Source organism: Hylaeus volcanicus, chromosome 4 (genome assembly GCF_026283585.1).
Source record: "Hylaeus volcanicus isolate JK05 chromosome 4, UHH_iyHylVolc1.0_haploid, whole genome shotgun sequence".
Classification (NCBI taxonomy): domain Eukaryota; kingdom Metazoa; phylum Arthropoda; class Insecta; order Hymenoptera; family Colletidae; genus Hylaeus; species Hylaeus volcanicus.
The window spans coordinates 2,454,593-2,467,529 of record NC_071979.1 but is presented as its reverse complement, the minus strand read 5'-3'; the positions used below and the strand labels follow the sequence as shown (position 1 = coordinate 2,467,529).

Below are 12,937 nucleotides of genomic sequence, written 5' to 3'. Positions count from 1 at the left end.
TTAACGTAACATCAAGTAGGAGATTCAACCTTATCGCTAGACTGCGGATTTTTATGCATTTATAGGGGATCTGAGTGTGCAAGAAACTACAAAATGCACACAGTATGCAAGAAGGTAAAAAATATTGAGAGTAAAGTTCATATTATAATATTTACAGAGATATTATTGAACTAAATTTCTATTTAGGTTCAATTTTTGTAGGTACGTTTGCCAAGATTTGATTTTGCATGGAGATCCGGAGTCTATTTATGACAAGTTTCCTTAGAACAGCGACGTTTACAGCCATGGAGCTAAAAAGTGCTATGATGAAGTGCTAGGTGATTCAATTGATGTTTTTCTTTATGTTGAATTCGTAGTACACTTGTTTTGGGAATTTCAGATCCTCTTGAAATCTGCAGTGTACTCATACGGGGTTTTTTTGTTATCGCTGCTAGGACCGCAATCTTATTTTTGTCTGAAGTAGCACGTTTTGCTACGTTTAGTAACAGAACTTCCGGTTCGTCAAAGCGATTCAGACAATCTCTCAAATACTGATTTCAGTTCAGAATATACCTTTCAGGATACCTCTCAGCATACATAACTTTGGCTCTTACTGCATCTTTATGCCAGCCACCATAAACTGAAAGCATATCATTTTCTTCACCGTTACAAAATTTCAATTTTTCTTTTATCTGTCTGGTAATTACACGCAACATCGAAGGTAACTTCAATACTGGATCACGAACACGATAGAAGATTGCGGGTCGTGATAGATGGTGTCGCGTCGATAAACATTGTTACGTAAACATCGCTGTCCTGTGGAAAATCTCCGATAAGGTTGAACCTCCGACTTGATATTACGCGAAGAAAATGTTCGAGTAATAAAGTGAAATCACTCGTGAAATTACTCGGGACAATTACTGCCTATTAGGCTTAGGGCTAACAAAGGTCAACACTTTTTTATTTGGAATTTGATTCATATTTTTGTATACAAAATACAGTATTCTATTTAAAGCGACAAAGTTGTCCTTTAATCCTTTACGGTCGTATTAAATTTAGGCATGGCTATTGCTCTGGTCGGAATTAATTTCCCAAGAACGAGCAGTGATACATAATATGCAAGCTTATGAAGGATAAACAAGATTTATTCATTCTTTTGTAGACTTTAGATATATATGTTTACACAATAATGTGTTTTAATGTAACGTTTTTATGTAAACATTATATTTTATAGTTCTCCATCATGTGGTATCTTTCGGTAACTTTCTTCAACTTTCTTATTGCCATTTTGGAGTATTGTTTTTGAAATATTTTAAGAAACCATAATCCCTCATTACACTTAAACACAATTTGTAAAATATTACTTGGAATTCTACCAAGTATTTTCGATTATTTGGTATTTATTACAATCTGTTACAGAAAAAATAACGATATTCAATATATTTGTTTTTGAAAAATTTAACATGCAGATATTCCACCCACTGGTTCACATATTCTTGTATAACTTAATATAATTACTAATGATCTTTTCATTAATCTTTCCATTAATCTATTATTACACTAATATCTTAGAATCTATTACTATTGTCTAACAGCTTTAATCTTTTCAGTCTGCGGAATACAACATAAGATTAGTACGGTTCTTTGTTGTGATGGCTGAGAGCAGACATACGACCGCAAAGGTTTAAATCTCCTAAACGTCACATGTACAAAAAATTAACTCACTACGTAGTGTACCCTTTTAAGCCATGCAACTTTTGTATACATATAACATTTTCTCCAGCAACGCATATTTTGGAAGTTATAAAGGTGCACACGTTGCGTGGACCACCCTTTGTTGCATAAACAACGCGAACACGTAGCTACAAAATAAAAGAAGAAACGTTGTAAATCTGTAGCTATTAAATAAAATTTAATTTCGATTAATTCAATTATTAAATACAAAGTTTCTAGAGACATGAGTTACTGCATTTCTTCTTTTAAAGGAAAATACAAGTATTCTTCATCAGAAAAGATGTACATAAATATTTCAAACAGATTGCTGGGTAAGCTCATTGTAACCCAGATAGTATGGTGAATCCTATTTAAGAGGAGCGAAAATTTCCTGTCTAAAAGGCACCCGACTATTACTACCACTAATCATATATAGAATATACAATACAGTTCATATATAGAAGTCGCTACACCAAATTTCATGATTTTCTGATACACGACTTCTGAGATGTAATGCAAATTGGAAGCCAGTGTAGGCAATTTGTAGGGAAAAAGATATTTGTTTTGGAAAGACAAATGGTATGCTAACGATTCAATTTTCTCAGTATTATTTGTTTTGTATCTGAACGCTTAATTATTTGTGACAGAATATAATTTGGCATACAAGTAGAAAGAATGATTTCATCGTTTGTAATTATTCCAGCTACATGTAGTTTAATATTATGATAAGATAATATTAATTTTGATATATAAATCAATTAACTGATACGCAGTGTCAAAAACAGCTATAACAATAACTCGACTGCGGATTGTATGCATTTATGATATAAATTGATATAATAAATACATGCTAAACATAAGCAAAAGCTATGTTAACTGATGCAAAATGAAATAACAGTTTTATTATATTAATTGTAAAATATATTCAACGTCCATAAATGTATATTTTTTGTATGTTTTCCATATTATTGTACGTTATAAATGTATAAAGTTCACAGTTCAGTAATAACAAATAATGAAATTATATCGAGATCTTTTTCATAGTTTAAATTACATTCTATCAAAAATAGAACCTTTACCTACCTTTATCACAACAAAGATGCTAGGCTACTCAAGATTAACGAAACAGTCTGTATCTTTGACATGTAAACCCGAAATGGAAGGTTTCTTATCCGCGATGTTGCTTAACAAATGCTTGTTGCCTTTTCTTAAGTACTATTAATTAAGCAACACGGCCATGGGAGTCACGCTTTTACTGTCTACGCGAATAGAAGTGCTGCCTTTATTAATAAATCAGCTGTACTAGCAAAATTACATAGAAATTTAGAAGAGGTTCGGTAGACTTGTCCCGAGTCCCATAATCAATCAGAGAATATTACAACCCACAGTGTACAAATAATATAAGTGTTCATGGGGTCAAGCCAGAGCTGGCGCCTCTTAGACAGGGTCTCCACCGCATTTACACAAACTCTCCTCGGTACTTAACACGCGCACATTCGCTCATTTAAAACCTAGGCGTTACTTTTACGCGTTACAATATCTTAAAAATACAGACACAATAAATTTCTTTACGAGAAGCAACAATAAAACTATAAACTCTAATACAATGGACTCCCAGGGTCTGAACCGCGTAAAAGCTTCGCGTAGATCGGAAGTTAAGTAACTAAGCAGTAAATAATAATATCTTAATGAGTTGTAGGCGCGATACATAAAACATAAACGAGTGTGTTACTGTTTCCCCATTCTTGAGATTTCTCTCGCTAATCTATAGCATATTTGCACAGGCATTTATTGTCGACCTGGTCGCGTCTGGAGTTGAAAATAGAGTAGCTTTATACGTGATTCCGTTGGAGAGATTGGTCAGGACCCAAGGCTTCCCGTCTTGTTTCACGATCTTTATCAAAGTATCAACAAGAGTTACACGTGGAACGAACGTACGCGTACGACGATACCGGTTCTTCATAAATCATTGGACGCCTCGAAAGTTTTATGTTATCCGTAAATCGTCTTTGACATGGTATGCAAAATATTTGAGAAGTCCACAAAGTACGCATTTTGTTGTAAAGTTTATCGTTGGGATCATCTCAATAAGGTCTTCATCGAACCTCCAGAGTAGAATTAAATTATACATTTGAATCTCTCGAGGGATGAATTTTAAATAAATTTTATTTTTTGATTTTAATATACAATTATGATGTCTCACTTTAATATTGTATATTTTATATGCGTCAGAATCCCTCGAGAGGTTTTTACAAACAATGTATTTATATTTTAAGTAGTTTCATTTATTTTAAACGATATCGTGTTTCTTAACTTGTACTTTTTGTGCATTTGCTGCAGCGGTGTACAAAGGCAAATACGAACAAAACGGTAGCGTAGATGTTCTTGGAATTTAGATAGAACTACATAATAATAATTCCGTTCGTTATTGAATGATATCAAGAAAGATCTAATTATCTGATTTCCAGGTAAAACTGTCTCATTGCAAACAAGAAATCCAATTAAATTTACCGTCTTTTATTACTTTTCATGGAAATGAATGAAAAGTGGTGAATATGTAAATAAAAATGTTGATGATAAAATCATAAAAGTAGTCGTGACTAACTTGATCTTGGTCTAACTCTCATTGGATTCGTGGCCTCGAATATTGCACAAATCTCGATACTTATTAACACTTTATCTACAGTGAACATGTTTATAGATTTTTTTTATTTCAGTATTTATCTATAAATAACTATTAACTTTGTCGTTAATAATTCACTTGTAAAGCTCAATTTGAGGTGACAGACTTTTGTTGTACCTAGTAACAATATGTAGAAACTAACATATTATTTAGTATTAATATACTCTAACGTAGAAATTCTCTTCTGAGTTGTGGAGTCTTTGTTAAGTACAATTTAATTCTTATTGTACGCCAACGTTTTAAACTTGACTAGGTGCGTACATGAAAACCAGTTGCAAGTCACACTACTTAATATAAAAGCACGTACCTCTTTTCTAGCATAACACTTTTTGTGTTAAAAATGCGCTTTCTTCTTTTCTCCGCTATTAAAAAGCTATAATAAAACTACCATTTTTTCACTAAAAGTTATTGTCACATCAAATTAGGACATTCGATAGGGTAAAAATATTAATGTCAGATAGAAGATGACATAAGTTCAATAAGGGTTGACCCTTTGCACTCGAGGCCTTTTTTACTGGTATCTACCAGCAACTCGAGATGCTTTCTTAGCATTCTATTGCCAGAAATGCTAAGCTTAGATTGACTTTGAAGATGAGATTTCTAATTTGAGATTTGAAAATCAGATCACCCTTACCCCTTCAACAATTATTTTATTAACACTTCGAGTTCTAGTGAAATTAAACTTACACAAGGATTACTGCTGGTTGATTCAAACTGGTGGTGACCAAGAATCACCTCTCGAATTACTGCATCACGTTAAAATGTGACTGAGAGTCAAAGGGTTAATACTAAAACTACCAAGATCAGTGCGTACCTACAATATTTTTGTAATTACAGAAGAGAGGAGTAAACTAATTTGTCTGTCAAATGAATTTTATGTTACAATAATTGCCTTTAAATATCGCGATTAAAAGAATGTTAATAATCGAGTGTCTTTAGAAATAAGTTTGCAGTACACAGGTAAAATTGACCGGCTTGGTAATTCTAGTGTTAAATTAATTATAGCAACTAAATACCATAGTTAGCTTCTCTGATACAAAGGAGAGTAAACGTCTTTCACGAAGAAAGTGGGTATCTCAAACAAGAACTGCTTTCAGAATTTTTAATAGTCGTAATGTAATTGCATTAATAATAATAATAATAATAGTAATGACGATGATAACGTTGATGACGACAATGATAATAATAATAATAATAATAATAACAATAATGACGATGACGATGATGTTACTAATAGCAATAATAGTATTAAATGACAACAATAATTAATAATAATTGTAATAATAATACATTATATGCAGTTTATTTCAATAAAATCTCTATGTAAAAATTCAGTTATAACACAATAACAGCGTCCCGGGATCGCACCGCGGTTGGAATTCAGGATTTTCTCAATGCGATTGTTTGATTGTGCGCACGTTAACGCAATTTCTTATTGACTTGGTCAATTTGCTCGTCGACTCTCTCGGACACCCCGCGGAACTTGTTCGGTTCCGGGCCAATCATTTGGATGAGTTGTGGCACGTCCTGGCCGCTGATTTGCGTGAAACGCGCCAAGGACTTCATGCATGCAAACAGCTGCTCCTCGGCTGGATCGCCATTGAAATATTGTAACAGTGCCATTGTCAGTTCCACGGCGACGTCGTCGAACACCTATACATTTCAAAAAATACGACATAATTAGAAGAGAATCATGGATATTCGATCGCACATATTGTGCAACACCTGGTGAAATGATAAACGCTAACAGGTGGCATTAATCAAGTATTTAAGAACGACTTTGTTCTCACGGTGGTACATTATTAGATATTGAGGTTTAAGAGATACAGTAGCCCACTAAAGTACCTGAATAATTCACAATATAACTGTTTCTTGTGTTAAGAATGTTCTTTGTTCGAGAACAGTTCTCGACAAGTGACTCTGTCTTTAGCCTTTTGCACTCGAGGCCTTTTTTTCTGGTATCTATCAGCAACTCGACATGCTTTCTTAGCATTCTATTGTCACGAATGCTAAGATTATATTGACTTCGAAAATGAGATCTCTAATTTGAGATTTGAAAATCAGGTCACCTTTGCCTCAACGACAATCATTTTATTGACACTTCGAGTTCCAAAGAAATGAAACCTAAAGGAAACCTAGTGGTGACTGAGAGTCACCTCTCGAGTGCAAAGGGTTAATAATAAAAGTTATGAATAAGAATAAAAGAGTAAAAGTGAAGAATAAAATCAGTTACGCTTGCGTAATGCCCCTCGGATGAATCAATTGTGTTTCTTTGAAATGAACTCCTTCGTTGATTACTTACTGGTGAGAAGTGAAATCTTATGCTAATCGAAATGTCTCGCAGTACCTTAGAAATGCTGCCTTTTGGTAAAAGTCGCCGCAGATTTTTGCTTTTGCTCATTTTCTGAAAAAACAGTATCCGATCTCTCGAAAGATATCCATCGTTTTGAACTGCAACGCAGCGTTGGTACAACATGTAACATACAGGTATACGAACGAGCAACGAGACGGTCTACGTACCTCCCGACTTGTCCTTGTTGAGACCATGAGTTTCGAAGTACTCAACAAGGCTTCGTTGCTCGTTGGTGTATCGGTTGCAGGACTCGAGACAAGTCCACCGAACCTCTTCTAAATTTCTATGTAATTTTGCTAGTACAGCTGATTTATTAATAAAGGCAGCACTTCTATTCGCGTAGACAGTAAAAGCGTGACTCCCATGGCCGTGTTGCTTAATTAATAGTACTTAAGAAAAGGCAACAAGCATTTGTTAAGCAACATCGCGGATAAGAAACCTTCCGTTTCGGGTTTACATGTCAAAGATACAGACTGTTTCGTTAATCTTGAGTAGCCTAGCATCTTTGTTGTGATAAAGGTACGTTACTGGTAAAATATTACAGCTTATTTTTGATAGAATGTAATTTAAACTATGCAAAAGATCTCGATATAATTTCATTATTTGTTATTACTGAACTGTGAACTTTATACATTTATAACGTACAATAATATGAAAAACATACAAAAAATATACATTTATGGACGTTGAATATATTTTACAATTAATATAATAAAACTGTTATTTCATTTTGCATCAGTTAACATAGCTTTTGCTTATGTTTAGCATGTATTTATTATATCAATTTATATCATAAATGCATACAATCCGCAGTCGAGTTATTGTTATAGCTGTTTTTGACACTGCGTATCAGTTAATTGATTTATATATCAAAATTAATATTATCTTATCATAATATTAAACTACATGTAGCTGGAATAATTACAAACGATGAAATCATTCTTTCTACTTGTATGCCAAATTATATTCTGTCACAAATAATTAAGCGTTCAAATACAAAACAAATAATACTGAGAAAATTGAATCGTTAGCATACCATTTGTCTTTCCAAAACAAATATCTTTTTCCCTACAAATTGCCTACACTGGCTTCCAATTTGCATTACATCTCAGAAGTCGTGTATCAGAAAATCATGAAATTTGGTGTAGCGACTTCTATATATGAACCATTGATGCCTTCCAGTTAATGACAAAATTTATATGAGATATAGGAGATAATAACACTAAAAGGAGAAGCGATTAGATTGACAATCTAATTTGTTAATCAAATTAATTCTCTATTACAATAATAATCCCTACAAATTGAAGCGAAACCATTGTTAATGATTGAGTGACCTTAGAAAAAAGTTTGAGGTTCGTGTGCCAAATTGATCAGCTTAGTAGTTTTAATGTTATTATAGAGTGCATCATATTTTATTTTGTAATAAAGGGTTACGTTAAGGGCCAGAATAGGTTCTTCCATTTGTTCAAAAGTTTTGGCTATTAAAGATAAAAAAATTTAGCACGTTCTGCGACAATAATGGCAACTTTTGTCCATCAAAGTGAGACATGTATGACAGCGATTATAGGCGTGAGTTTAAACGAAAGCGAAAGAAAAAGCTCGCTTGTTAATCAGATAGGAAGGATACAGACCACAGTTTTTACCTCCTTGCAGGCAAGGTTGTGAATAATAGCTGCACCACGAGTCTGCATGTCGAGCGAGTTCGAAAGCAACGAATGTACCGCTACTTTGGTCGTCACCCTTATATTACTGATATTCTGGTTCTGGTGTTGCCATTCTGATATGTACAATAGCCATTCCGAGCTGCTGAGGTTTTCGAACATATTTGCTAACTGTAATACACGACAAACAATTACAAAGTCGAATAACGCAGCAAATGGCGACAGGTAGTGGTGGTTAGAATCTATCAGAACATTTTTGGGTCAATTAAAATTGTCACGCATTGATAAAAATGTCTTAATGTAAACAGTGATTGCTCCGATAAATGAAATTTTGTTAAAAAATTCAGGATGCAGCTTTCGCTTAACTATGAAAAAAATGATTATTCCTTGCAAGATCTAGATCTGTACTGTGACATTGCAGTGGTTCAAAATTACTGTTTAATCCAAAAATCGTTCATTCAGATAATACACACTTCTTGTGAATGTTATTTTACTCACAAATTGCGTAAGAGGGAGTTGTTCTTCCTGGGGATGACGGTCAATATCGAAAGCGTAATTCATAATGATATGTTCTCTCCTATCCTGGTGTAGTAAAAGGATCACATCGTCTTTTAACGCAGCAACAGAAAGTACGTTCAACAATTTTACTCTCGTGTCGCTTGACAGAGATTTATCATATAGAATTCGTCCTAAACAATCGAATATCGTACAATAAGTATCGTTTGAATTATTCGTCTGTAATTATTGCGATTATTTGATTATGTAATTATGTGATTGTAATTATTCGTCTACTTACCTACGAAATTTAAGAAATTATCCCCAAGCGCCCAAGAGCCCTCGTTTTCTATAATATACTGTTCGAGTTCCTGCATGCACACTCCTTCCTCTTTGTTTAATTTTCCTTCCAACAAGTTGGATAATGCCTCGTATTCCGACTTTACGTCTATTAAGTCCTTAAACACTATAGGTGGATCACGTTGGCGCTTCCTCTCCTCCAGTTCCAGCTTCTCCTCTTCTTCCATTTGCATGACTCTATCGGATGGTAGCATGTCTGTGTTATCCCCATTAGTGGCCTGCATCTCGCTCAGTACAGCTGCTTATCAAACAGGACAGAGCACATTCAGAGATGTGTACATACCATTTGTTTCTTTTAGACGTATAAAGATATTTTTTAAGAGAAATGATTAGGTGTAGAAATTAATTCGGTGTCTTTCTAAAGTAAATTTACCATTTACTTATGACTCTTAATCTTCCCTAAGTCACATATTCTAGAAGAACACATGTAGTTCTGCGAAGGATAAGTTGGTAGTTCAATGTATGCAATATGAATTACCTAACATACGTAGCTAATTAGATAACATAGACTAAATAAGAAATACGACTGTCCTAAATGTAATAAATAGCGAATTAAAAGTACAAACAAATAGGAATTGGAATAAGAAGTTAGATTAAACAAGAAATTATTATTGTTAAAACATTATAATTGTTTTCCAATTTGTAAAGACTGGATCAAGAGATGCTATAGTCCAAATTGTAACCATTTCACAATTGTAACCAAATAAATAAATATTTGTGTCTAAACTACAATCATAAATGGTTCAATAGAAAGGCGATAATTACTTTCTGCACCTAATGTAATTCTTGTCTTTAGAAGTATCTATCTATAACAAAACAGGACAATGCAATGTGATGTGAATTACTGTGATTGATTGAATAATGTTAATTGATATAATGTAACGTTTATAAATGTTTCCTAGAAAAAACATTTCAATATACTTTCGCTTTCCGCCATATCTACGCAATTGCTGGGCCCGGTGCTGTTAGTGTCGCTCGCGGTGCTGTCTCTACTTCCTTTCTGTTTCTTCTCCTTCTTCTTCTTTTTTTTCTTTCGGTCCTTCTTCGCGAGTTTCTCGTTAAGCTCGTTTCTCCTTTCTTCTAGCGCGATCGAGTTCAATCTGCAGAAAAAGTATATTTAATAATGCTAAATAGAATGAAAATAATTTAATGAAAGTATTTAAAAAAGAAAAAGCCCAATGTAATGTGGTCTAACAAATGAGATATTTATTCAATGGGAAATTTCTTTAGTCACTTGTAGCCGGTATACTGTTATTGAAAACCAAAATCGTGAAGCCTTGTTTGGAAAATCCTTTAAAATAAATGGAAATTAATTTAATTTGTTGCTCTGAAAAATCTTGAATGGTTGTATCCAGTTTAAAATCATACATAGTACCAATAATTAATAATATTAATGAATAAAGCAGCATTTAGTGTAGAGATCTATAAATCATTTATTAATATACTGTAACAGATAATATGCATGATTTTATTCTATTAAATATTAATAAATTTATATAATATATAGATAAATATACATATATATAAATTAATGCTTTCTTATTGAATAAATCAGCATTTATTATAGAAATCTATATCTATTTAATTATACAAATTTACCATTGTCTATAAATATTAATTTATAAATTCATCAAATATGTACCACGTAAATAAACATATTTCATGATACAAATCTGTGAAATCAAGATGAAATCTCTAAAAACCTTCCAAAGTTTTCGTTTTCTATTAATAAACATTGTCAGACCATATTGCGTAAGGGTTTTCAGAAATTTACAAACTGAAGAGCGTACTCTTACCTAGCTTCCTCGATGGCCTCATTTAAAAGCTCGTACTCTGGCGAAACTTCTCTCTGGTTTCTTGTACCAAGGAATGCTTGACCAACTGTAAATAGTTTGGATCCACTCGGGCTGCTGCTCAAAGTCTCTATCAGGGTTCTCAGACCCTGTCCGATTGGTCTATATGGAAATGCAAGCGGTGATCAAGTATACACAAGTATTAACGAATTCCCAATATTGAGTTCAAGGCTGAATTAAATCATGGAACTTTAGGGGCTACAGCTGGTGATGGCCTTCAGGTGCACACATGCTACCACTACAAACTTTTCATATTTATATTTTGATACAGTTACTTGAATAATAAAAACAATATCAATTTATCCAAAGTAATGGTTCATACAATGAATTATTTTTATTGACATGAAAATAAGAAAGATAATAAGAAATATAAGATATATAATAATAAGAATAATAATAATATATAATAATAAGAAATAATTATTCAGATAATTCATTTTAAATCGTTATTTTCAATGCAGTCATTTGAAAATAATTAAGTAATAGGTAGTTCATGTAACGAGTTCTTTGGTTATTCTTTTATTACAAATTTATTGAATGAAATCCTCAAAGTAAGATTATTAATATTATTATTTAAGAGATGTTTTACTTTTAGAAGCAATTTTACAAATTATTTCAAATAATTACAAATTAAAACAACATTAGTGGAGGTTGTGATTCAAGTCTATGAATACAATTATGAAAATAAAATAACGTGTCTGGTTTGAAATAATATTTCAAGTAGTATAATTTCAAAAGTGTCCAGGGTTGTTTCAAACAATTATTTAGAATAATTATGAAGTAGAATAATATGTTACTCGTCATAATTAGTAATACAGAAAACATACAAAATGTATGTTGAATATATTGTACAATTATTATAATGATATTATTATTTCATTTTCCATAAGTGCACTTGCACAAACCTTTTGGTTATGTTTAACAAGTGTTTATTATACTACTTTATGCATTTATAGGAAATTTGAATGTGCAAGAAATTGCAAACTTCACGCAGTATGCAATAATATAAAAAAAAAAAGTATTAAAAGTAAAGTTCGTCTTATAATATTTTCAGAGTAAAATAAATTTCTGTTTAATAGTAATAATTTATTATTAATAAAGTTCGATTTTTGGAGGTACGTTTATAAAGATTTTATTTTGTATAAAGATAAAATTCTTTCGCGGAAATCGTACAAGCTACTTTAAATATTGACCTCGTGAAAAGAAGTTCAATTATCTTTTAGAAAGTAATTATTAGAATGCGAATGGTTATGGAAATTCATATTTTACAAATTTATATAAACAATTGAGATTTAAATGAAAGTATGTCCTATCTGCGAGAGTTGGTTTTGAATGACAGTGAGTGAGAATGGAAAGGTTTGAACGTTGGTACGCGTGGAGAGTAAGTAAGGTTGGCAATGCCAGAGATGGGGAAAACCCTAGGCTTCGAATAAATTTGAAGTTTGCCGATGTGTTTGTCTCGTTTCTTTCTCTGGAAAATGTTCAAAAGAGGACATGAGACAAACATATCGGCAAACTTCAGATTTATTCGAAACTTAGGGTTTTGTCCATCACTGGTTGGCATGCCTGAAAGCGTAAATGAGGTTAGGTGTAAAAAGGTATGAAAATGTGTAGCGTAGTTATTCAATATATAAAACAAATACTTATTTATTAATTATCTATATTAAATATTCATTATATTAAACTAAAATAATGTGATATCTTATACATGGTGTAATATGTACATATATTATTGTTGATATTTTATATATTTTTGCATTCGTGCACCTACACGAATCTTTATTACTATTAAGGGTGCGCAGGAGCCAGAGCCAAACTCAGAGTTGACTTCAGCGACAGT

General features: G+C 32.6%; 2 protein-coding genes across 9 annotated transcripts in view; both read right to left on the bottom strand.

The window, feature by feature from the left end:
- Nucleotides 1-5,516, bottom strand: part of LOC128875337 (sodium-independent sulfate anion transporter-like) — a 12,511-nt gene extending 6,995 nt beyond the window's left edge. Inside the window, exon 1 of the mRNA XM_054120837.1 lies at nt 156-5,516. The gene's annotated coding sequence lies outside the window, so the exon portion shown is untranslated. The remainder of the gene's footprint in view (nt 1-155) is intronic.
- A 146-nt stretch (nt 5,517-5,662) lies between these two features.
- The window catches only part of LOC128875339 (uncharacterized), a 27,726-nt gene continuing 20,451 nt past the window's right edge, over nt 5,663-12,937 (bottom strand). For 5 of the 8 annotated variants that reach the window (XM_054120844.1, XM_054120849.1, XM_054120842.1 and 2 more), the window contains exons 6-12: nt 11,041-11,199; nt 10,166-10,344; nt 9,186-9,485; nt 8,888-9,078; nt 8,372-8,560; nt 6,723-6,779; nt 5,663-6,028 (exon numbers count right to left, since the gene is read on the bottom strand). In XM_054120844.1, coding sequence (XP_053976819.1) covers nt 5,795-6,028; nt 6,723-6,779; nt 8,372-8,560; nt 8,888-9,078; nt 9,186-9,485; nt 10,166-10,344; nt 11,041-11,199 — 1,309 coding nt within the window. In that variant the 3' untranslated portion in view covers nt 5,663-5,794. Of the gene's footprint in view, nt 6,029-6,722; nt 6,780-8,359; nt 8,561-8,887; nt 9,079-9,185; nt 9,486-10,165; nt 10,345-11,040; nt 11,200-12,937 lie in introns of all 8 variants that reach the window. The other 3 variants (XM_054120843.1, XM_054120846.1, XM_054120845.1) reach the window with 3 other exon arrangements.